Source organism: Carassius gibelio, chromosome B18 (genome assembly GCF_023724105.1).
Source record: "Carassius gibelio isolate Cgi1373 ecotype wild population from Czech Republic chromosome B18, carGib1.2-hapl.c, whole genome shotgun sequence".
NCBI lineage: Eukaryota > Metazoa > Chordata > Actinopteri > Cypriniformes > Cyprinidae > Carassius > Carassius gibelio.
The window spans coordinates 19,992,205-20,017,570 of NC_068413.1; the positions used below are offsets into that span (position 1 = coordinate 19,992,205).

The window sequence follows — 25,366 nt, forward strand, 5'->3', positions numbered from 1 at the left end:
TGCAAACTTTAAGCAAAGTGAAGCAAAACAATATTTGCAAATCATACAAAAGTACAAAAACTGTGTATTGGTGGGGGAAGGAATTACAATCCCATGAAGCATTGCATAAAATGAATAAAAAATATAATATATATCGATTAAAATGTAACTGGTGCTGTATAACGATTAATCGTGATTAATTGCATACAAATTAAAGTTTTTGCTTGCATAATATATGTGTGTTTTGTTTATGTATATATAAGTACACACACACATACAGTATATATTTAGAAAATGTCTATATTTATATTAATATAATTTATATTATAAATAAATATATGTAATATCTAAACAAGATATATTTCTGAAATATGTACATAAATGTTTGTGTGTATTTATTTATTAATTATAAATATACACGGCACACATATTATGTAAACAAAAACTTTTATTTGGGATGCGATTAATCCCGTTTAATCGTTTGACGACACTAAATATAACACAATTCATTTTATCTAAAGAAACAAAATATGGTAAGTTATACACACACACAAATATATAAGTATTATAATAGCATAGCGATGTAGTTTTTCCCAATTAAAAAAAAAAAGTATTCTTTAAAGGTGAAATAATGCAAACTGATGCTTTCAACAAAACCATCGATTACCAAGCTTGTAGCTCACAGTAGGACTGCCTTTAAAGGTTTATAAGTTATTGTTAAAAATCTATTCTCCTCTGGAGAAAATTAATGGAGTTTTTACTTCCTCAACCTGATTTGTCCCCGTTTGCCGTGAGTTCAGGGTGGGAATCGGTTCTGTTTGGTGCTGCCAGTTGTGTAGCTATAATATATTTTATTTTAAAGCATTTCTGTTAGTTATGGCAAAATGTTATTAATCATAAACATCCTGTAGTTTTAATAAACCTAAAGATAAAGGACTTGAAACTTAGTCATCAGTTCCAAAAACGGAAACAAATGTATCACACCTGTCAAAAAAAAAAAACTGCTGCTCTATGATTGTACAAGTTTCTGTTTGTCTCTTGCTTCCCAGGTACCAGGTGTTTTATATCTGTGATGTTATTATCAGGTAGAAAAAAAATCTTCTTACGGTCCACTATGAAATGCTAGATTTGGGGGACAACTTTGAGAGTTTAGGGGCATTGCATGTAGCACAAGCGTAGCCTAAAGAGAAGTCTCCTTAGATCGCGAGGATAGGCTAACATTTTCTTCAAGGAGAGCTTCTGTCACTGTCCCACCCTGGGCGACACAGCAAGGCTCTGTCTCCCTCAGGCTTCTGGAGAAAATCGGGCTTCAATCAAAAGATTCTGTTTAATCATCAACTGCCTTTCTCTCCCTGTTGTCTATATTTAGCAACTCCCTGTAGAACATCTCCTTGAAGAGATACCTGTCCTTGCTCTGATGACTGAGGTCAAGGGTGGTTTGTAAAGGAAGGTGGGTGTCTGGGGGGGGTTTCAGATTGGAGTTAGGGGTCAGAGGTCGCTGGGTCCCCATGTGTGTGACATGTGACAGAGGCTATTCTTTAGACTCCACAGGGTGTCCGTTTAACCTGCGGGGAGAGCACACGGCAGGCAGAGCCGGTGAGGATTCCTGGGAGGTAAGGGCATGTTTCTTATGCAGGGCTGGATCAAGAGTTAATGCTGTTTGCTGCCCGTCTCTCTCTCTCTCTCTCTCTCTCTCTCTCTCTTGCATTCTCTCTCCTTTTTGTTTCGCTTCTCTTATTTGATCTCTGTAATAATTCCCATCTCATGTGTATTGAAATGATCCAGCAAGATATGTCTGAAAAGTTGGGTAACTGGTGGGCAAATGATTGCGCAATGTATATCCGATGACGGATGTGGGCAAGATTTTCCGCTGATGGACAATTGATTCAGACTTTTCCAGATAAATACCAGCGAACGGAAAACGGACTTGCGGGGGTTTTATATTGCCGGGGTTTTGGACTGAAACGCTCTCATGTTCTGACAGATTCACGAGCGTACAGGTCGTGTTCAGACCCGCACCTCTTGTCCTCAATATGTTGCTGGATTTTTGACCAATTTCATGGACACATTTTTGGGCCGCTGCGGTGTAAATGGGTCATTCAGGGAGGGTGATCGCTGCCCCACTAACCTCGATTAAAAATAAAATGGGACCGCTTTTAAGTGATGACAACTCGCAGATGGACTCTCAAAGACCTTATTTTGTGCAACAATGTCTTTTGTTTTTCCTCTCACAACAAAGTATTGATTTGCCTGATCCATGTTTTTCCACTTTGTACATTTATTTATTTATTTCACAAACTGCTGATGTTTTAAGTTTCAAGGTTACATATTCAAGGTTTCCTTAATAAAATCTAGCAGCTGTGTTCAACCACATGGGTCTGCCCTTGTTCCCAGTTTATGTCTGCATATCCTTGACTGTGTATGTGCATGGGATTTGAGAACGGCGTGTGTGCGCGAATGTGTGTGCTTGGATGACTTTCGTTGAACTGTTTCTCTGTGTTTTGTGCTCCCGCACACTCTGCTACTAATTTAACTGATATTAATTTTCAGGTGTTAAATCAAAAGTACATCTCCATCCTGTACCTCAACCTGATGTGACTGTAGGTAAAAAAAAAAAAAAGCATTTGAATGCACAAACAAGGGGCATTATGTCCATGATTATATCACATTGCTTTGTCTCCCGCACAGATGGTACTGTCGGTACTGTTTGATTGTCTCTCTTGTTCTTTCCCGAAGGCTAGAGAAAAGGGCCGCATAAGGTAACGAACTATTAGAACAAAGGCAGACATTCTCTCTCTCAGTAGACGTTGCCGCTCCCTCACTGTCTCCAATGATTACAAGCCGTGCATTTTCTGACGAAGCCCCACACGTAGCATACAATGATCTGCATCCCTTTACCCTTCTCTGACCAACGCTGTAATAAGATGTTTTATGATGTGGAAGGTTATGAAGTGTAAATGTTGCAGTGCTGGTGCACAGCTGTGTTTGTATCCTCAGTCACGCCTGCTGTGTCCTGTCGCCCCCTTGCTCGTCCTCCCTCTCCGCAGGCGTTTGTGGTGAGGCGGTTGCTGGAGTATACGCAGAATAGCGAACCCGACCTGCCCTACGGCCTGCTGCTGGTGCTGGGCCTCTTGGCCACCGAGCTGATTCGCTCCTGGTCCCTCGCCCTCACCTGGGCGCTCAACTACCGCACCGGCACCCGTCTGCGAGGAGCCATCCTGACCATGGCCTTCCACAAGATACTGCGTCTGCGCAGCCTTCGGGAGAAGTCCATGGGAGAGGTACGGTGTTGAGATTGGGAGGGTGAGGAGTTTTGGATTAATGAAATGGACATTTAGGAAGGTTAGGTGCAGATATCCTAGGGTGTTGAATGGTGAAGAGATGAAGAGTGAAGCAAAATATCTAAAGAAGGTGATGTCCGAATATATTTAATGGCAGTCTACGATATGTCTCGGGGAGTTTGCTCATGTATGTGTCACTTGTGTCTTTAGCTGATCAATATGTGTTCGAGTGACGGGCAGCGCATGTTTGAAGCCGCTGCTATGGGCAGCCTGTTGGCTGGAGGCCCCCTGGTGGCCGTGCTGGGAATGGCATACAACTTATCAGTATTGGGGCCGACGTCTCTGCTGGGATCTGCTGTATTCATCCTCTTCTACCCCACTATGGTGAGCTTTTCATTCAGGCTTTGTTTTGTTTTCCCATTGGGAGTTTCCGTTGTAACTCCAATGTTTCTCCTGTAGATGTTTAGCTCCAGACTGACGGCGTACTTCAGGAGGAAGGGAGTAGCTGTGACTGACCAGCGTGTTCAAAAGATGAATGAGATTCTGAACTACATCAAGTTCATTAAGATGTATGCCTGGGTGAAGGCCTTCTCTCAAGCTGTACGAAGTAAGTTGTTTTTTTTAATGTGTGTTTGGCTTGGTGTTATTTTTTTAGGATTACTGATAAACTAATGTAGTTTGATTTGTAAATGTTATCCATTTTAATTTAAGTTAGTAATTTTTGTAGTTTAATTTTAGGTAGTAATGTTTTAAGTTAGTTAAGTTAGGTTTTTTTTTGTTGATTTAATTTGAGTTATTTTATTTCAGTTAATGTTTATTTCAATATTCTTATATTCATCTAAATCTTTATTTTATACATACACATGTAGTTGTTTTGGCGTTTGGCTTAGTGTCCTGTTACAATCATTGTTAGCACATTATACCTTTTGTTAATATTTTGAATTGATTTTAGCTTTGTTTTTTGGTTTTCATTTAAATGTTAAGTTTCGAAATGGTTGCATGCATTTTTCATTTTTATTAAATTAGTTTTTTAAATGTGTATAGTATTTATAAAATTTGAGCTTTTAGTTTTGGATCAGTTTTAGTGGTTTTAATACAAAAATTCAACTAAAACTTGATGAAAATGAGAAATGTTGTTTGGCGAATAACTAAAATTAAATCTTTTTTTAAAGAAATGATTTTTTTTGTAGGATTTTAGTTTTAGTTAATGGTAGTAGCCTGCTTTGGCCTGTTTCCATGCAAATGTTTTTGCTTATTTTGTTCAATCTAACAGGAATTAGAGATGAGGAGCGTAAGATTCTGCAACAAACAGGATATTTTCAGAGCATTACAGTTGGCGTGGCACCGATTGTTGTGGTGATTGCCAGTGTGGCCACATTCTCCACCCACATGTTGCTAGGTTATGACCTTACTGCTGCACAGGTAGGGTTACATTGCTTGTTTGGAGGTGTAGGTATCACCACAGTGTTAATTTACTCATGCACTGACTCTTTACTTCATTTCTTTTTTTTTTTCAGGCATTTACTGTCGTCACTGTTTTCAATGCCATGACCTTTGCCTTAAAGGTCACCCCATTTTCTGTCAAATCTCTATCAGAGGCATCTGTCGCCATTGATAGGTTTAAGGTGAGCTTTCTCTCCTTCTTTCTCTGGCAGTGTGTATTTAGCATGTTGTTCTCATAGCAAGTGTAATCATTGAGGTGTGTTTGATATAAGATGGAATGGGGCTATTCTTGGTGCCATATTGAAAAGCTCCAGTTGCCATCCAGCTCACTTCTGTCTTTCACTTAATCCTGCAGATTATATGTTAATTAATTCTGGTTCTGGTTTAAGTGGCAGATACTAAAAAAAACACACAAAGTCCCTTTTACATGACTTGCATCATGCTTCAATGAACTTGCACATCAAAAGTGTTGGAGATACCATCATAAAAGGGCAATTTTAGGAAGATGTTAGAATATCAAAATGGAAGTGGACTTGACAAGGGGTAAAACATGGAAATAGCAAGAGAACTAGAGTTTTATTTGAGCTTAGAACTGAAGTAAAGTCTCTTTAAGACTTCTTGAACAAGGGTTCACATTTAAGGTTGCTCAGCTTCATACATCTGGACCAGAAACTCTTCCATCTTGTTTAGTTTTTTTGTGCCAACATCATGTTACTGTAGAGTGCTGCATTAAAGATGACTTTTCTCCTTTAATCCTTTAAAAAAACAAACAATTGGATGTAAATCCCGTGGCAAAACAGAGAAACAAATAGAGATATAATTAGCGTAGCTGCTGTTCCAACCAAGTAAATTAGTTTAACCCAAGCTATAGAATAATAATGCACATTTGATCAGATATAACTGCAGTCCAAAATTGAGATGCATTATTTGAATGCTTGGTGAAAGAGATGCGTTTTTAATCTAGATTTAAACAGAGAGAGTGTGTCTGAACCCCGAACATTATCAGGAACGCTATTCCAGAGTTTGGGAGCCAAATGTGAAAAAGCTCTACCTCCTTTAATGGACTTTGCTATCCTAGGAACTACCAAAAGTCCAGCGTTTTGTGACCTTAGGGAGCGTGATGGATTGTAGCGTGGTAGAAGGCTAGTTAGGTACGCAGGAGCTAAACCATTAAGGGCCTTATAGGTAAGTAATAATATTTTGTAACTGATACGGAACTTAATAGGTAGCCAGTGCAGAGACTGTAGAATTGGTGTAATATGATCATATTTTCTTGACCTGGTAAGGACTCTAGCTGCTGCATTTTGGACTTCCTGTAGCTTGTTTATTGAAGATGCAGGACAACCACCTAGAAGTGCATTACAATAGTCCAGTCTAGAGGTCATGAATGCATGAAATAGCTTTTCTGCTTCAGAAACAGATAACATGTTTCGTAACTTGGCAATGTTTCTAAGATGGAATGCTGTTTTGTAATATGGGAAATCTAGTTTTCAAAAGACAAGTTGCTGTCCAATATAACACCCAGATTTCTGACTGTAGAGGAAGTAACAGTGCATCCGTCTAGTTACAAAGTGTAATCTACGAGATTCTGTGTACTTTTTTTTTTTTTTTTTGGTCCAATAAGTAATATCTCTGTCTTATCCGAATTTAATACCAGAAAATTATTGGTCATCCAATCTTTAACATTTTTAACACACTCGGTTTGCTTAGATAATTTAGATGTTTCATCTGGTCTCGTTGAGATATATAGTTGAGTATCATCAGCATAACAGTGGAAACTAATCCCGTATTTTCTAATAATATTACCAATGGGCAACATGTAAATAAAATTATTAGAGGACCTAGGACAGATCCTTGTGGCACTCCATATTTTACTGGTGATAAGTGAGATGACTCCCCATTTAAATAAACAAAATAGTAATGTTTGGACAGGTAGGATCTAAACCATCGTAGAGCCTGCCCTTGAATACCTGTATAGTTTTGTAATCGATCTATGAATATGTCATTATATATGGTGTTGAACACAGCACTAAGATCAAGTTAAACTAGCAATGAGATGCAGCCTTGATCTGATGCAAGAAACAAATCATTTGTAAATTTAACAAGTGCAGTTTCTGTGCTATGGTGGGGCCTGAAACCTGACTGAAATTCTTCATAAAGATCCATATTTTTTTTTATCATAAATGGGCCTATACTTTGCTAGTTCACTAGGATCTAGTTGTGGTTTTTTGGTTTCTTAATAAGAGGCTTAATAACCACCGGCTTGAATGGTTTTGGGACATGACCTAAGGATAACGATGAGATGATAATATTGAGAAGCAGGTTCATTCGGCTACAGGTAACAACTCTTTAGTGGGTACAGGATCTAATAAACATGTTGTTGGTTTAGAGACAGTGATAAGTTTATTTAGCTTTTCCTGTCCTATAGTTGTAAAGCTTTGCAGTTTATCTTTGGGTGCGATGGATGAAACTGAAGTATTAGACACTATGAATTTCTTAACTGATAAAATAGATAACATTAGATTGACAGTAACAAATATAGATTCTACAAAGTCATTACTATTAAACGTTGAGGGAATATTTAAATCGGGTGGCATCTGGTTATTTGTTAATCTAGCCACTGTGCTAAATAAAAACCTTGAATTGTTTTGGTTATTTTCAATGAGTTTGTGGATATGCTCAGCCCTGGCAGTTTTTAGGGCCTGTCTATAGCTGGACATACTGCTTTTCCACACAATTCTAAAAACTTCCAAGTTTTTCTCCATTTGTGCTCAAGACTATGAGTTTCTTTCTTGAGAGAGTGACTAAAACTGTTATACCATGGCACAGTATGCTTTTCTCTAACCTTTTTCAATTTGATGGGGGCAACTGCTTCTAATGTATTAGAGAAAATAGTGCCGCTGTGTAATGCTGAGCCATATAGTTAATATCAGTGATACACAGGATTAGGGCTGCAACAAACAATTATTTTGATAATCGATTAATCTAACGATTATTGGGTCAATTAATCAACCAATCATCAATTATTTAGCTGATTAATCAGTAGAAATGTATTGATTATTCAGCTTTTGCAATTAGTTAAAATATTGAGTTATACATATTCTGATAAATAAAGGTAATCACTTCACCTTTAAAAAAGTCATATTATGTAATTAGTTATACAATTAATTTATACAAATAAATATATTTGGCACACAAACTTATCTGGCAGAGAAACTCTCTTATTCAACCATTTAATCATTTAATTACATTAAATATATTTTTGTGGGTCGTATGGATAAAAAACTAAATAAAGGTTTAGTGATAAGACATTTTATTTTTTGGATAATCTAATATTCACAACACAATCTCTCTTAAAATACTTTATAGGGTTATGAAAATCAAAACAGTCCTTAGCTGGATCAAACTTTGATCTCTGAAAACCAAACTATACCTTTAGGGCCGTTTCATAGTCAACGCATCTGTACGCATACTCGTCCCCGAGGGTATGCATCGTTACGCTTCGGCCGCCATTATGCGTCGGTGCGTAGCCAAATGTGTCGTCCTTGTTTTTGATACGCGACGCGCCAATTCACGCAATACTATGCGTTGTCGGTGGGGGCAACATTGCAAGTATTGTACATTAATTCAAGTATATTGTGTTTACAGAAGAATAAGGTTTGAATACGATGGCGGGCGAAGAGTTATAATTATGGTAACTTATACGTATTCATCCACATTTATACGATAGTTCAACAGCAACAGAATACACTCCTCTACAGTTGCCATTGTGATCTAAATATCACGCGACGCGACTCTACTAATATCACCCGACTCTACTATCCCCTGTTGCGTAAGCGGTGTATTGCATACACGCATCACCCGTGACGCTTGCGTTCACTGTTTATACTATGAATGGGAGCCCGTCGTTCGCGTTGCTTGCTCGCGTTTCTCGCATTGACTATGAAACGGCCCTTAAAGTGCTACAGCGCCACACTGGTCTAAGCGCGTTATTGCAGGCTCTTACATTAGATCATATGACTTTAACGACTACTTGACAACAAAAATATTTGTAGACAATTTTTTATTGTCGACGTTGTCGACGAAACTAATCGTTTCCATGCAATATAATTAAATCTAGTGTATGATTTATAACGATGAGTGGGCCCGGTGACATTTTGCTTTACTCCAAAAGAGTTTATTAGGTCAGTAAATGCAAACCTAATGCATCATTTGTATTATAAATGTGTAATTTAAAGCAAAAAGTCTACTGAACCTTTCGTGTCCTCGTCGATACGTGGGGAGTGGTCCTGATACAGTGATCGTCGCCACGGGCGCCATGCTGTGCTCCGTATTGATCAGGCTCCGGAAGTCCCTCTTCAGCATCTTCGTCTGCCACAGTGTGGTGTCATTAACCCCGGTGTGAAGCACGACTGCTCTGGGGCTCTCGTCAGCCTTCAGGATCGCGGGTATCTGTGCAGAAACATCGAGAACAGGAGCACCAAGGAAACAGTGAGTGTGCACTTCACATTCGGCTAATGTAGCACGGACGTGTCGGACGATGGAATCTCCGTCTCGTGGAGGGGAACAAGGCCGCTCCGGGTGGAGATCTCGAAGAACGGAGGAGGAAAAGATCATCTTCCGGGGCCTGGCTTGTGTCCTCTGCTGTGGATGCACCCAGGGTCCGTGGTGTCCCAGCGCCGGAGTGAAGGAAATCTGGGAAGATCAGGTCCTGGGTTCACCTGGCCTGTGCAGAGAAACACACTGAGTAGAGGTGGTGGGTTATCCCGGACTTGTGAGCATCAGGTTCTCCCAACTGGGTCGTGAATCTGCTTCTCCATGGTCTCCAACGTGTCCACACCTGCACTCAAAGCCAAGGTAGACATATACCGCCATTAAAGCAAGTTACATTGAGTAAAGCAATGGTAATGTGTGTGAATAGAGTTTCAGCAATGCAAGCTGGATTAGCGGTAACCACACTGGCGATGCTAAATAGCGGATTCGGGAAGTCAAAATAAAACTAGTGATAACAAGGCGTTCCGATTGTTTTTGTTGTAGAATACGATAGAGGATGTATTCACATGTTATAGAAATGAAAATTATGGTGTGTAAAATAGATTTTTAAGATAAAAAAATGTATAAAAAATGTAAGTGACGGAGCTCAAACTTAAGACACATGGCAGCAACAAACAAAACGTAAAAATCACACATAAAAAAACTTGTGTTTGTTAAACACAGACCATATTTCAGGCATTTAAGCAAAAACCCATTGACAATTGAACCAGAAGTGCTAAAATGCTCACTCATCTCACAGGATTTGGCCTACAAAAATACATCATTTCTGCAGCACTCTTCAGTCATGCATAAAATGAACATGCAGACATTCTAAGACAAATGAAATGATTTTATAGCTAGGAAAAAGACAAGGAACATCAGTGCACTCTGTTAAATTCAACACTTGTAAATTGGGAGACAAGTTCCTTTAATCTGTTTTCTCTCTTTTTTCATTGTCCTTCAGAGTTTGCTAGTGATGGCCGAGGTAAAGATGATCCGTGAACTGCCGAGGAATCCTTCCGCTGCGATCGAGATGACCAGTGCCAGTTTGGCTTGGGAGACAGGTGGACACAGTGCCCAGCCTTCGCCCCGTGGTACACCCTATGTAGGCCACGGCATGAGAGGCTGTCGCAAGAAACGCCAGCAGCGTGGCGACCCAAAACATCACGGGATCCTGGAAGAGGAAACGCATGGCCAGCTGTTGAAAGATGTGTCTGTAGACATGGCATCCAGTCCTGAAGATCAAACACTTCAAGTGCCGACCATCAGCCAACGGCTGCAGAGAACTCTTCACTGCATCGATCTCTCTATACAAAAGGTCTTTGCCTTTCTCAATGCTAATTTGGTAATGGTAGAGATACCAAAGAATAATCATGCTAATGATCATTTATGTGTTTGGATCTTCAGGGGAAGCTGGTTGGTGTCTGTGGCAGCGTGGGAAGTGGCAAAACATCTCTAATCTCTGCCATTCTTGGCCAGGTGATTGTCTAATTTGAAGCATAAAACAGAGCACCTGTCCTTTGTCTATGTTGAAGGCTACGTCAATTCTATGTGGTCAGAAATCATCTTATCTGTTGTAACGCCTGTTCTGTGTGTGTCCCAGATGACTCTTTTAGAAGGGACTGTTGCTGTAAATGGAGATTTTGCATATGTGGCGCAACAGGCCTGGATTCTCAATGCATCCTTCCGTGACAATATCCTGTTTGGCAAGGAAATGGAGGAAGAGAGGTGAGTGCCAAATAAAAGGAAGGTGTTGAGGCCCTGATATACTCACAGCAAAGTTATTTTTCGTTATTCCCTAAAGAAGTTCAAAGTACATGAACAACAGTGTACTGTTATTGAACATCCATTTCTGTCTGTTCTACTGAGAGTGGCATTTAGATGAATATGTAAATATGTGCTGCGCGTTTTCCTCTCAATGACAAGATAAGCATATCGTAGATATGACTAGTGAGAAAACAGCAGTTAAGAAAGCATATGATCATAGTGCTGTGGATATGTTTGCACCAGTTCTGCTATTCAGAACTCCATTCAAGTGACGTCATGTTTGTTTAGCATAGCATTTAAACAATAGATTGCTTTAAAGCAGCTTTACAGTATTAACTCTTTCCCCGCCAGTAATTAAAAACAACGCAGCATTTTTTTATCATTTTCACAAAAGTTTATGAATATAAACTGTTGTATGAATATCTGAACATGCCATATGCCAAAAAACAAAGAAACAAAGAACAGCCTCTGCTTTTAAACAAAAAAACTTTTATTCTATATTCATGGTATGTGGGCACGGTTCATAAAAAAATGGTCATTAATGACTCACCCTCATGTCGTTCCAAACCCGTAAGACCTCCGTTCATCTTTGCAACACAGTTTAAGATATTTTAGATTTAGTACGAGAGCTCTCAGTCCCTCCATTGAAACTGTGTGCATGGTAGTCATAATTTTTTGTTATTTTTGGACCAAAATGTATTTTTGATGCTTCAACAAATTCTAACTGATCCTCTGATGTCATATGGGCTACTTTGATGATGTTTTTATTACCTTTCTGGAAATGGACAGTATACCGTACACAAATTTTCAGTGGAGGGACTGAGAGCTCTCGGACTAAATCTAAAATATTTTAAACTGTGTTCCGAAGATGAACTGAGGTCTCACGGGTTTGGAACGACATGAGGGTGAGTTATTAATGACATAATTTTCATTTTGGGGTGAACTAACCCTTTAATAACAAGTGCTCTCTTCAACCTTCAATACCACGACTGAAGTGAGCACGACTTATAAAATAGGTGTGTGTTCACATTGTGTGTGTGTTCACTACTGTGTGTGTTCACTTGAATGGGTCAAATGCAGACCACAGATACCCAGTATACTGTAGGTCACCATACTTGGCCACACATCACTTCAGTATCTATGGGCCTCAATACTGGACAGGTCAGTACTTTTTTGGTTTGCCAAATGGTTGCGCTACATCAGTGTAATGAGTAATGTGTTTGAGTATGTGTGAAAGAGACTAAAGGGCTGAGCAAGTGAATCAGGGCTGCAGGTGGATTGGTGAATGTGACTCGGCACAAAAATAAAATGAGCAAACATGACCTTGAACGCTTGTGCTTAGTCATTGAATAGCCTCCACCTCTTGATATATTTAGAACTGTAATGACACCTTGATATTTTACCATTAAGAATAAGCATTTTTGGTTTTAATGCAGGACATTTTATTCTCCTGTATTTATTTTTTTTGTCTCCTGCAGGTATCAGGCAATTCTGAGTGTTTGCTGCTTGAGACTAGACTTGGCCATCCTCCCTAATGCTGACCTGACTGAGGTAACATGTTCTCTACAAAAATCAGCAGATACTCATAAGCCCTGTTATGCATTGCACAGCTTTACACACACTGAACACGACATTCTGTTCTAGCAATCTAAGGTTCAAAACATCAGTCCAAAAAAGTAAATCTCATAGGGATGTGACAAGATCTTGTGGCGCGAGATCTCACAAGATCTGTTGAGAACGTGATGATATCCTCACAAAACAATTTGCAGTGTTTACATTATAGCTGCAAGAGTAATCGTTTAAAGATGGCGATCTCAATTTAAACACCCACACGAATTATTCCTGAAGGACAACGATTCAGTTATGTCTATTATGACTGTTTCAAATCGCGAGTGTCAGTGGAGTGTGAGTAGCGTTAGCGTTAGCAAACTCTTCAGCAGCAACAACAGTACCATGTTTTCTGCCATTGCTGTGCATGTTTGTTCGCATTTGCCTTTATAAAATCGGCATGTACTGCGGTTGTCTACATACCTAACGTACTACACATGTGCATGACGTAATCATTTTCAAAGATTCCCATACTGGGTGTTTAAATGGAAATGAAAACGGTGGCGTTTTCAAAAACGTGCACTTTGAAACTTTCAAAATTATTAAGTCCCCAAAACGCCATTGTCGTGTAAACGAACAGGCAAAATGCAAAAAGTTTACAGTTTTTGGCTGAAAACGTGTTATGTAAATGGCCCCTTAGATTGGCAAAATTGTGGCCAAAATTGTACAATGTGCACTGGGCTGCAGACCTGAGCTACTAATACAATAATAATGCTTTGATCAAACAATAAATGAAGGTATGTTTTAAAAACATTGCTGGATTCCCTCTGTCAGATTGGAGAACGTGGTGCCAACCTGAGCGGCGGGCAGCGTCAGCGGATAAGCCTGGCTCGAGCTTTATACAGCAACAGGGATATTTACATTCTCGATGACCCTTTAAGTGCTCTGGATGCCCATGTTGGAAATCACATCTTCAACAATGCCATTAGAAAACATCTGCGTGGCAAGACCATCATCTTTGTCACTCATCAGCTACAGGTAATATGTTGTCGTGGCCGGTCATGTGAAAAGTACTGTATATGTATTTTTAATTCAGCTTCCAAAAACCCTGTCCTATTTTTGTTGATAGTATCTGGTGGACTGTGATGAAGTGATCGTCATGCGTGATGGCAGTATCACAGAGCAGGGCAGCCATGAGGACCTGATGAATCTGAATGGAGACTATGCCGCCATGTTTAACAACCTTCAGCTGGGAGAAACACCCATGATTGAGGTCAGAAAACTTCACCCTTATGTCAGGATGAACTTCAAACATCATTGTATTTGGTCCAGAACCAATGGGGTTTGACTATTGTTGAAATATGAGGTTCATGGAAAAAAATGTTAACCTGTTCATTCAAACCAGTTGTGTTGCTTCAGAAGACTTGGATTATACATATTGGTTTAGAAAAATAATGTAACTTTTATAATACGGACAAAACATCTAAAACTTTCTTCAGAATATCTTCTTTTGTGGTCTGCAAAATAAAGAAAGGTGTTGAGTAACACAAGGGTTTGTAAATGGGTGAATTATCCCTTAATTGCATGTGTTTTGTCTCTAAACGCATGAAATCGGGAAGATGGTGAAAACAGTTCAGAGACAGTTCACCCAAAAACTATCATCATCATTTCCTCATGTTGTTTCAAAACCGCATGACTTTATTGCTCCTGCGAAATACAAAAGCAGAAGTTTTGAAAGTCTACACCTGTTCTTGCACATCATTGTGTGTTTCCTGCATATTGAAGCTATGGTGGAGCTTTCAAATCTGTCGTTTTGTGTCATCTCAGGTTCCGAATAAGAACTCTGGGAGTTCCCTAAAGAAACCCTTAGAGAACAAAAAGGCAGGATCTGTCAAAAAAGAAAAATTAGCCAAGGATGATGGTAAATAAGATTATGCTAAACATTAAATCACACTGTTCTCACATTGAATCATGCTTTAGCTGCTGATTTACCTCACTGCTGTCGGTTTTCTCTCAGGTCAGCTGATGCAGGTGGAGGAGAAGAGGAAAGGCTCAGTGCCCTGGGAGGTGTACAGAGTGTACATCCAGGCTTTAGGAGGGTGGCCCGTCTTCCTCTTCATCCTCACCCTCTTTGTTCTCAATGTGGGCAGCACAGCCTTCAGCAACTGGTGGCTCAGCTACTGGATCAAACAGGGCAGCGGGGTAAGAGACCATGGGCGGATCGGAGAGGCAGAAAGACTTCAGTTCCGTGAGACCAGAGTAGAAGTGTTTAAATATTTAATGTGCTTCTGACCTTTACCGGTGTTTTTTTCCCCCCCTCTTTTCTTTCTAGAGCTGTTAACTGTTAGTGGAAATCACTAATTATATTATTAATTATATTATATTATTTTTTCATATCGCAATAAATATCCCAGAAATCCAAAATATCACAATGTGAGTTTTTTCCAATATCGTGCAGCCTTATTAAAGAGAGTGAAATGTCTACTTTCAAATTTAAACCAATTTAAATGGAAAACAATATTCTCAGATTAGATAATCCATGTGAAACATGCTTAATGGGATACTCCACCCTAAAATGAACATTTTGTCATTAAACACTTACCCCCATGTCGTTCCAAAGCTTTGTTTGTCTTCAGAACACAATTTAAGATATTTTGGATGAAAGGAGGAGGCTTGGGACTGTCCCATAGACTGCCAAGTAAATAACAGTGTCAACATCCAGAAAACCATTGTTAGAACAGTCCATCTGCCAATGAAATTATGCTTTAATTTGAAAGAAAACAGCAGATCCTTGAAGTATTCTTGTCGCTTCACACTGATGGCAGATGGACTATTCTGACGATGTCTTTCATAATTTTCTGGACCTTGACTGTGTAACTTCTTTGGCAGTCTATGGGACAGTCACAAGACTCCTGGTTTTCATCCAAAATATATAAAATTGTGTTCCGAAGACGAACAAAGCTTTTACCGGTTTGGAACGACATGGGGGTAAGTGATTATTTACAAAAATTTCATTTTGGGGTGGAGTGTCCCTTTAAAGGCACATCCACTACTGTGGAAATGACGAGGCAGTGTCGCCGACGTCATCTCTTAAACTGAAAACAAAATAAAGCACTAGTTTATCAAAGAATTGTTAAGACATTAATTCAGCCTCACTGTTTTTACTGGACACATTCATAATCATTACTTCTGCAGGCATCCCATGGCAAATATTTAGTTAAGGGTAGCCTTAATAAATACACACACACACACACACACACACACACACACACACACACACACACAAATGTTCATTCATTACCATGTTTAAGTGCATAATGCAGTGTGTGTGTGATGTCTTGCTCAACAGAACACGACGGTGCAGGTGGGGAACAGTTCAGTACTGAGTGAGAGTATGCGTGATAACCCTCAGATGCAACACTATGCTGCGGTCTACACCATGTCTATGGGAATCATGCTCCTTCTCAAACTACTGAGAGGCATTGTGTTTGTAAAGGTGAGATTTTACATCATATCGTTACTTTTATGCCGATTGCAGTTTAGCATGATGGACTTGCTGTGTCAGAGAATGAGCTCAATGTTTCAGCAAGTGATTTTTTGTATTTTTTTTTTAAGGGTACTCTGCGTGCCTCCTCCAGGCTCCATGAGGAACTTTTTCAGAAGATTCTTCGTAGTCCCATGAAATTTTTTGACACGACGCCCACGGCTCGCATTCTCAACCGGTTCTCCAAAGACATGGATGAAGGTGGGACCTGATGGAGGGAGATGTAATTAGACTAACTGCTAATTTATAGCGATTGTTTTTGTTCTGGTATCTAGTATACATCTGTTGTGGACAGTTGACCCAGCTTTTCATATTTGCCTTTTTTTAGTTTTTTCTTCTAACCTTATTAATGCATGCATCATCTTGTCAAACTCTTATATTTAATCAATAAATGTAATTAGAATAACAAGACACTATAGGTTGTTTCCAGCCAAATTAAATCAACAAAACCTACTTTTGCACTGCAGAAGTGGTAGAGAAGCTGCATCTGAAGTGCCATGAGATGTGTTTACATTGCAATTACGATTGCATGAATAATATTATGAATATTAAAAAAGTTTATTTTAATTTTTTCTTATGAAATGCTTATTTGAATATGAAATTAAAACCACCTGCAGGTGGCTGCAAGTCTGAGTAAGTCACGGAGTCATCCGCTCAACTGATTCATTCTAATGAATCATTCAGTGAATAACTGCATCCCAAATTACACACTATACACTATGCACTTTTACACTACGTATATATGTACATGATGTTTTGTCTTTAATAATCAGAGTCTGATAGCCCCTTCCCTTTATAAGTAGATAAGGTAGACATACAAAATGTCCAGGACTAGGGGTCCTCCAGGACCTCTAATTTAAGTGCATCATCTGGGTATTTAAAGTGCTCTTTTATCTTTTTGGAACGCACTACTCACTCTATTTATACTACAAAACGTCATAAAATAGTGCATAAGTACATGATTTGGGACGCATCGGTCTTTGTGGATGAATCAATAAATCATTGATTTGTTTAAAAATGCTGTTTTTACACTGCAAATTACAAAATGTAACTCCGCATGAATAACTTCTTGTTTCTGTTGTACAAAAGCAATATCGCATATGCAATCATTTGTTCTCACATTTCTTCTCTCAGTGGACACACGTCTGCCGTTCCAGGCTGAGATGTTCATTCAGAACATGCTTCTGGTGCTCTTCTGCTTGGGTGTGATCTCCAGCGTGTTCCCGTGGTTCCTGTTGGCAGTAGGCCCGCTGGTCCTCCTCTTTATAGTTCTGCACGTGGTTTCTCGGGTCTTCATTCGAGAACTCAAACGATTGGACAACATCACACAGTCACCTTTCCTGTCCCACATTGCCTCCAGCATTCAGGGCCTGACCACAGTGCATGCTTATGGGAAAGAGGATGAATTCCTTCAAAGGTAAATGCTGGGATATCACTTTCTTTTTAAACTTCTCCTTAGACTTGCAGTGAGCTTGGTTGATGGATTGTCTGTGTGTTTTCTCCCAGGTATCAGGAGCTGCTGGATCAGAACCAGGCTCCCTTCTATTTGTTCAGCTGCGCTATGCGCTGGCTAGCTGTGCGTCTGGATGTGATTAGCGTGGCTCTCATTAGCATCACGGCTTTGATGATTGTCCTCATGCACGGCCAGATTCCTCCTGCATACTCAGGCTTGGCCATTTCTTATGCCGTGCAGGTGAGGGGAAATTGTGTAAATGTTGTTTCTCTTTTAAATGGATGGTTCGCCCAGAAATGAACATTCAATCATCAGTTACTCACCCTTGTGCCATTCCAAACCCATTAACCCTGGATCATACTATAGGAGTTTTAACAAGATTTCAAAAATCTTGTCAAGCGCCTGATCGGTCCCGTAGTTTAAGGTAATGTGAGCTGTTCACAGATTAAATCTTGCACTTCCCGATCTACTTGCTCATATCAAATATGTTTGAAACTTCGGATTTAAATCGGGATGATGAGGGCTATATGATAACGTCAGTACTTTCACAACAGCCAATGCATGGCCACAAAACAGCTGCTGTATGCATCTGTTGGAGATGGAGGAAACTGCTTTTTTGTATTTATAAAGATATTTTCATTCTTAAGCTTTTGGGGTAGGCCATTTTGGTGTAAAAATTATTTTTTTTAAGCTTTGAAATTCTCGAACACTGCTGGGGAAAGTTACTTTATAAAATAATGCATTGCAATATTGCATTACTCCCTACAAAAGTAACTAATTACGTTACTTTGTTACTTTATATGTAAAGTAATGCGTTACATTACTTTCACGTTACTTTTTAAATATGAGCAGGGCTTGAATGTTTTTAATATAAGAAGTTCTATTTATATAAAAATGTAAAAGGCCTTTCACACCAAAGAGTGTGATGAATAAACCTCAGGCTGAAGGAAAAGTAAATTCACGTCTGTACAGTAGAACACAGGAGAGGAAGGTTCAACACTCTTCAGAAATAAAAAAAACAATGAAGCACAAATGTTAGTTTATCTTAAGTCATTTTTTATTATTAGCCTGGCTGAACTGGATCATCAGAAGTCAGCAGCAAAGACATTAGTTAATGAAATGGGATTAGATACATTTGTGTTGTTTAACATATTTCATTATTGCAGGTTTGTGTCATATTCTAAGGTTTGCATTTCACTGTTTTATTAATTTTGATGAATAAGAAATCTGTTTTTTTTTGCGAGTGGGATGAAATTATCAACATTCACAACACTTCTCTACTTCAGATTTCTCCCAATATGGGGACAGGAGACTTGACTCTATTTGCATTAAATCGGAAAACAAAGTAAATGGTTTTTTACTTTTTTGAAAAAGTAACTCAGATATTTTCTTGTAAATGAAAAAGTAATGCGTTACTTTACTAGTTACTTGAACAAAGTAATCTGATTACGTAAAATGTTTGAAAACAAGCTTGGGATATGGTTCATGTAAATGTTTGCAGTAGTAATAAGAGCAACACAGCCTATTTTCCAGAAGTAAACCACAACTGATGATGTCAAGCGGGACTGATGCCCTGCAGGTAGAATAGCAAATGGATCACTGCTTAGAAAAACCCACATAATTTGCATCTGTGGCAGACTGATGCACATGCCATTCTGTGCATGTTATGCCTTTTGTCTGATTGGGCGTCTGCCAAAATGTGAAGTGAGGAAAATGCTTTCCATTTCAGCACCTTTTTCCCTCCTGAGTCATCATTACCTGGTTATACTGGTAAAGAGGGGGTATTCAATTGATGACGCAAATGCACTGTGGTTTACAGCCAAATCATACGATGTGAAAATAAACCCACGGTGAAATAGTGAGGGAATCAAACTCAGGACCGAACAAACAAAACAAGTGTGATAACAAAAATAAGTGTAGGATGCATATATTTCCTTCAAATTAGATTTGCATAAGGTCAAATTGCCAGTTGACATTTACTCACTCAATGGAAACTATTGTATTGTTTGAAGGGAGCAGATTGTACCAGGGTTATTTAACTGAAACTATTAAAAACATGTTTGTTACTTAAACATTAAAATAAATATTAACTAAAATATATATATATATATATATATATATATATATATATATATATATATATATATATATATATATGTGTGTGTGTGTGTGTGTGTGTGTGTGTGTGTGTGTATGTTTGTGTGAACCTGGACCACAAAACCAGTCTTAAGTGTCAATTCTTCGAAACTGAGATGTAAGGTTTGTTAGGAGGACAATATTTGGCTGAGATACAACTATTTGAAAATCTGGAATCTGAGGGTGCAAAAAATCTAAATATTTAGAAAATTGCCTTTTAAAGTAGTCCAAATGAATTCTTAATAATGAATATTACTAATCAAAAATTAAGTTTAGATACATTTACGGTAGGAAATTTACAAAATATCTTCATGGAACATGATCTTTACTTTAATATCTTAATAATTTTTGGCATAAAAGAAAAATACATAATTTTGACCTATACAATGTTTTTTGGCTATTGCTAAAAATATACCCCAGAGACTTAAGACTGTGGTCCAGGGTCACATATATATATATAATATATATATATATATATATATATAACAAACTTGTCCCCTTGGCTAATTGAACTTTTAATTTAGTCTAACTTAAAGTACTTAACTGAAGCAAATACCATATTTTCCAGACTATAAGTCACACTTTTTTTCATAGTTTGTCTGGTCCTGTGACTTATAGTCAGGTGCGACTTATTTATCAAAATTAATTTGACATGAACGGAGAGAAATGAACTAAGAGAAAACATTACCGTCTACAGCCACGAGAGGGTGCTCTATGCTGCTCAGTGTTCCTGTAGTCTACACTGAAGACATATAGCGCCCTCTCGCGGCTGGAGACGGTAATGTTTTCTCTTGGTTCTTGGTTCTAAATAAATGCGACTTCTAGTCCAGTGCGACTTATAGTCTGAAAAATACGGTAAACAAATGAATAAGAATGAATTGTAACTATATAGATATTGCATCTTAACATCTCTTTCGTCTCCCACAGCTCACAGGGTTATTCCAGTTTACTGTTCGCTTGGCCTCTGAGACTGAAGCTCGGTTCACCTCAGTAGAGAGAATCCACCATTACATCAAGGTACTAGTCCTGCATCATTTCAACTTGACATTAAAAGCTTCTCTTCCAGATCTGAGGTCTGTTGTAACTCTTTTACGATGAATTCAGAAAGGATGAAGTTCTACCTTTGCTTAGTCACCTCTGTCTGTCTTAGTCTCTGTCTCTGGAGGCTCCTGCGAGGGTGAAAAACAAGGCTCCTCCATCTGACTGGCCCCAGGAGGGTGAGATCGTGTTTGATGAAACGGAGATGAGGTACAGGGACAATCTCCCAATGATACTGAAGAAAGTTTCCTGCACCATTCGACCGAAAGAAAAGGTCGGGATCGTGGGACGAACGGGCTCAGGTCAGTCTCTTCTTGTTATGTCTGTTCTCTTTAAGTATGATATTTAATTTATTATTCAGATTTTTTTATTTTTTTTTGAATGCATTTTAAAAATATTTTCCTGATCACAATCCACAACACCGCTGTATGCTGCGTCTGTAGACTGTAAAAATACATGGACGTAGTGTTCATGACATGACCTGTAGATTTCTGAAGAGCGTTTTTGAAGCTCAAAGTGGGCGGAGCCTGTCGTCACCATCTTGGTAGTGCGTCGCTCCCGGATAATCAAAAAATAGGCAAAAGAGGCAGGAGGAGGTTGCTGAAACCACGCCCACCTAGCTCGACAGCGGTGACAGCAGTGGAAATCTGCCTGTCACTCAAGTGGCCACGCCCTTAATTATGCAGAACTTAAAGGCTTAATATAATTTAAACTGATGAGCAACTTCAGTGTTGATTTCACGAGAGAGAGCGGGAAACACAGATGAGAATTGCATGGCGGAGAGTGTGAAAGACACTCTGGATGAAAACGCACATAACTCAGCAGATGGCGCTGAACAGCAGAAATGCAGCCTTTACCCCAGAAACTCTCTAAATAAAACAGCTGCAATGGTTTAAATAGCCATTCAGATCACAGCGCCAAATACAATAGGCTGTTTATTGTAAAATAAGATTCTACAACATGCCCTAGATATTGTTTGAAAATGTTTTGATTCTTTATTGTTTGGTCACACTTTAAATTAAGGCTCCGTAAATTAACATTAGTTAATTCATTAGCAAACAATGTCAATGCCAAATTATTTTTAAACGTTCATTAATCTTAGATAATTTCAATATTTAATATTAAAAATAAAAAGTTGCAATAAGTTATTTAATGAACTAATAACTTCTGTAAATGTGCAAATGTAGCTATTGCTCATTATTAATGTTAATGCGTTAACTAATGAGATCTTATTGTAATGTGTTACTTATTGTTCTTGAGAATTCTTTGGCACTTTCACTTGTGAATTTTTTTACTTTATACTTTTTTGTGTATTTTATTGTATGTAATTGTTCAGTTATTTTTGTTAAAGGAAACGAGTTATTAAACCTGTTATACTTTATACTTTATACTTTGTTATAAAACTCTACCCACACTCAAGGCCACACACTGGACCTTGTGTTATCTTATGGGATTGATGTCACTGATATTGTTATCTCTGAATTTCCTCTCTCTGATCACAAGCCTATTTTATTCTCACTGTCTCTTCTGGAGCTTTCTCAACCCACTACTGATCCTGTTATGTCACGGTTCTGTTCTCCTCAGTTCAACACAAACTTCGACTTGTGCTTTACTGAGCTATGCTCTCACTGGCACTTGGACCAACCTTTATCTGACCTGGATGCATATCAGCATCTTAGCCTTTTAAATTCTGCCTGGCTTAAAGTAGCTAACGTGACTGCTCCTCTTAAGCCTCACAAACCTAAACCAAAATCAGATATGTGGCAAAATTCTACATCTCGTCTCCAAAGACAAATATGTAGAAAGACCGAACGCAAATGGAAACGGGACAGGCTAAGTGTCTCCTTCCGCATGTTCAAAGACTCACTTACAGCTTATCAGAACACTGCTAAATCAGCTAAAGCCGCATACTTCTCAAACTTAATTGAATCCAATCACTCTAACCCTAAGGTCTTGTTTTCTGTCATTCATTCTGTTTTAAACCCATCTGCTAAATTGTCTGTTGCCTCAGATGCTCTATGTGAAGACTTCCAGAGATTTTTTATTAACAAAATCACTACATTAAGGACCAGTATCTGCCCAAAATTAACTCTCCCCCCTATTATGCCGCGTACCTCCTGTGTTTGGGAGGCTTTTGTTCCCATTAACCTCCAGACACTGAAGGATGTGGAGGCTAAGCTCAAACCTTCATTCTGCCCAAATGATATCATTCACCCGAGATTTTTAAAATTAATCACCAACACGGTGGGTCCAGGTATGGTATACCTTATCAACAAGTGTCTAAGCACTGGATCTGTTCCGGCCAATCTTAAAGTGGCTATGGTCACTCCTTTGCTCAAGAAGCCTTCACTGGATCCTTCTGTTTTAAAAAATTACCTGCCAATCTCTGTCCTACCTTTCATTTCCAAGCTATTAGAGAAAATCGTGTTGGATCAGTTCCAACACTTTTTGTCAAATAACTGTATATATGAGGTCTTTCAATCTGGGATTAGGACTGCCCACAGCACTGAGTCCGCTCTCCTGCGAGTGCTAAATGACATTTATCTCTCCACTGACCGTGGAGACACTCTGGTTCTAGTTCTCCTAGATCTGTCGGTGGCTTTTGACACCGTTGACCAGCCTACTCTGTTAGCTAGACTGGAGACGTGGGTGGGCATAAAAGGCTCTGTCCTGTCATGGTTCCAGTCCTACCTTACTGACAGGAAGTTTTTAGTAAAAATGGGAAACTTTTCCAGCTCCATGGCACCCCTGAGATGTGGTCTTCCACAGGGCTCTATTTTGGCTCCCTCTCTATTTTCTCTTTACATGCTACCGCTGGGCACAATTTTTAGGAAACACTGTGTATCTTTTCACTTTTATGCAGACGACACCCAAATTTACATTCCTATCAAGCGCAATAATCCTGCAGCACTAAACTCTCTTCATCTATGCTTAGAGGAGGTGAAGGCATGGCTAGCTCAAAATTTCCTATCCCTTAATGATGATAAGACCGAGGTCATTGTTTTCAGTCCCAGTGCACATGCCCAGACTTGGGAGGTCTATCTCACTTTAAATCTACAGAAGTGCGGAACTTAGGTGTTCTTGTTGACCAGTCTTTAAAGTTTGATAAACACATCTCATCTGTAGTCAGTTCTGGTTTCTACCAACTTCGCTTACTATCTAAAATCAAAGGCTTTCTCACTCCAATAACTCTGGAAATGGCGGTTCATGCTTTCATCACGTGTCGACTGGATTATTGCAACTCACTATATTGCGGTATATCAGATTCTCAAATCTCCCGTCTTCAGTTAGTCCAAAATGCGGCGGCCAGACTCATCCATAATTGTCGCAAATATGACCATATCTCTCCCATTCTCAGATCTTTACATTGGTTACCAGTCCGGCAGAGAATAGATTTCAAAATTCTTCTCTTTGTCTTCAAATCTTTACACAACCTAGCACCAGTTTATCTCTCTGAACTTATTCATCCGTACATTCCGTCCAGAAGTCTCAGATCCCACGACCAGGCGTTGCTGGTAGTCCCTCGTGTCAGACTTAAGCGTAGAGGGGAGCGTGCTTTTGCGGTGGCAGGGCCTTGTCTGTGGAACACCATGCCTCTAGAGATCAGAACTGCTCCCAACCTCTCTGTTTTTAAGTCTCTGGTCAAAACTTATCTATTCTCGTTAGCATATTGATTACTTATCTTAGACTGTTCTTATTATTTTACATTTGCTTCTTGATTTTATAATAAATCTTAGCTTAGTTGTTCTCTATGTGCTTAAGTGTGTCTTGCTGCTTTTATTTTTATATGCTTGTTCTGTAAAGCACTTTGGTCTGTCTAGTGTGGCTGTTTAAATGTGCTATATAAATAAATGAACTTGAACTTGAACTTACTTTGACAACACTTTTTTGTAACTAAATTTCAATACCATGATAATACCGTATACAGTGATTAAAAACAATAGCAATTAATCGCACCATGAAAATTTGATACTGCCATACTACCCACAGAACAAGTTTTAACTGCATATAACTAAAAATAAATAAATATAATTAATAATAATAAAATTTTTTACATTTGGCACATTTACATATATAATAATAATAAAAATATATTTTTATGGTTTTAAATACCTTAATAATGTATAAAATGACTATTAACAGATGGTAATAATGCAAGTTTATCAAGACATCATTAACTTTTAAAATAAATTATTGTGCAAATCAGATATTCAATTTAAGGTAACTTTTATAATCAGGGTTTTTTTTTCTAAAACACTTTCATGGGGAATCTAGATGAATGTGTAATAAATCTGCCCTCAGGGAAGTCGTCTCTGGGAGTGGTTCTGTACCGGCTGGTTGAACCGTGCGGTGGCTCCATCAAGATTGATGGTGTCAACATCTGCGACATTGGCCTTGCTGATTTGCGCAGCAAACTGTCAATCATTCCACAGGAGCCAGTGCTTTTCAGTGGTACTGTCAGGTAGGCGGGACCTCCTCTGACTTGTGCTGTATCCAACAGACCATTTCACAAATACAGTCAAACCAAAAATTATTCAGACACATTCAACATTTCTCACATTATCACAGTTTATTCGTTATAGTTTAGGAAAATGGTAATAAAAAATGACAAGAACTTCATCTTGATAATGTCAGATAACTTTG

General features: G+C 38.7%; 1 protein-coding gene across 2 annotated transcripts in view; it reads left to right on the forward strand.

Annotated features, from left to right (window-relative positions):
* abcc5 (ATP-binding cassette, sub-family C (CFTR/MRP), member 5) overlaps nucleotides 1-25,366 on the forward strand; it is a 40,299-nt gene that overhangs the window by 11,137 nt on the left and 3,796 nt on the right. The window contains exons 1-21 of one of the 2 annotated variants that reach the window (XM_052582767.1): nucleotides 1,436-2,738; nucleotides 3,027-3,260; nucleotides 3,471-3,644; nucleotides 3,720-3,867; nucleotides 4,534-4,682; nucleotides 4,778-4,885; nucleotides 10,201-10,554; nucleotides 10,644-10,715; nucleotides 10,840-10,964; nucleotides 12,482-12,554; nucleotides 13,386-13,589; nucleotides 13,681-13,824; nucleotides 14,379-14,472; nucleotides 14,569-14,753; nucleotides 15,901-16,047; nucleotides 16,167-16,296; nucleotides 17,230-17,512; nucleotides 17,602-17,788; nucleotides 20,612-20,701; nucleotides 20,835-21,024; nucleotides 25,025-25,184. In XM_052582767.1, coding sequence (XP_052438727.1) covers nucleotides 3,204-3,260; nucleotides 3,471-3,644; nucleotides 3,720-3,867; nucleotides 4,534-4,682; nucleotides 4,778-4,885; nucleotides 10,201-10,554; nucleotides 10,644-10,715; nucleotides 10,840-10,964; nucleotides 12,482-12,554; nucleotides 13,386-13,589; nucleotides 13,681-13,824; nucleotides 14,379-14,472; nucleotides 14,569-14,753; nucleotides 15,901-16,047; nucleotides 16,167-16,296; nucleotides 17,230-17,512; nucleotides 17,602-17,788; nucleotides 20,612-20,701; nucleotides 20,835-21,024; nucleotides 25,025-25,184 — 3,074 coding nt within the window. In that variant the 5' untranslated portion in view covers nucleotides 1,436-2,738; nucleotides 3,027-3,203. Of the gene's footprint in view, nucleotides 1-1,435; nucleotides 2,739-3,026; nucleotides 3,261-3,470; nucleotides 3,645-3,719; nucleotides 3,868-4,533; nucleotides 4,683-4,777; nucleotides 4,886-10,200; nucleotides 10,555-10,643; nucleotides 10,716-10,839; nucleotides 10,965-12,481; nucleotides 12,555-13,385; nucleotides 13,590-13,680; nucleotides 13,825-14,378; nucleotides 14,473-14,568; nucleotides 14,754-15,900; nucleotides 16,048-16,166; nucleotides 16,297-17,229; nucleotides 17,513-17,601; nucleotides 17,789-20,611; nucleotides 20,702-20,834; nucleotides 21,025-25,024; nucleotides 25,185-25,366 lie in introns of those variants that run through there. The other variant, XM_052582766.1, reaches the window with a different exon arrangement.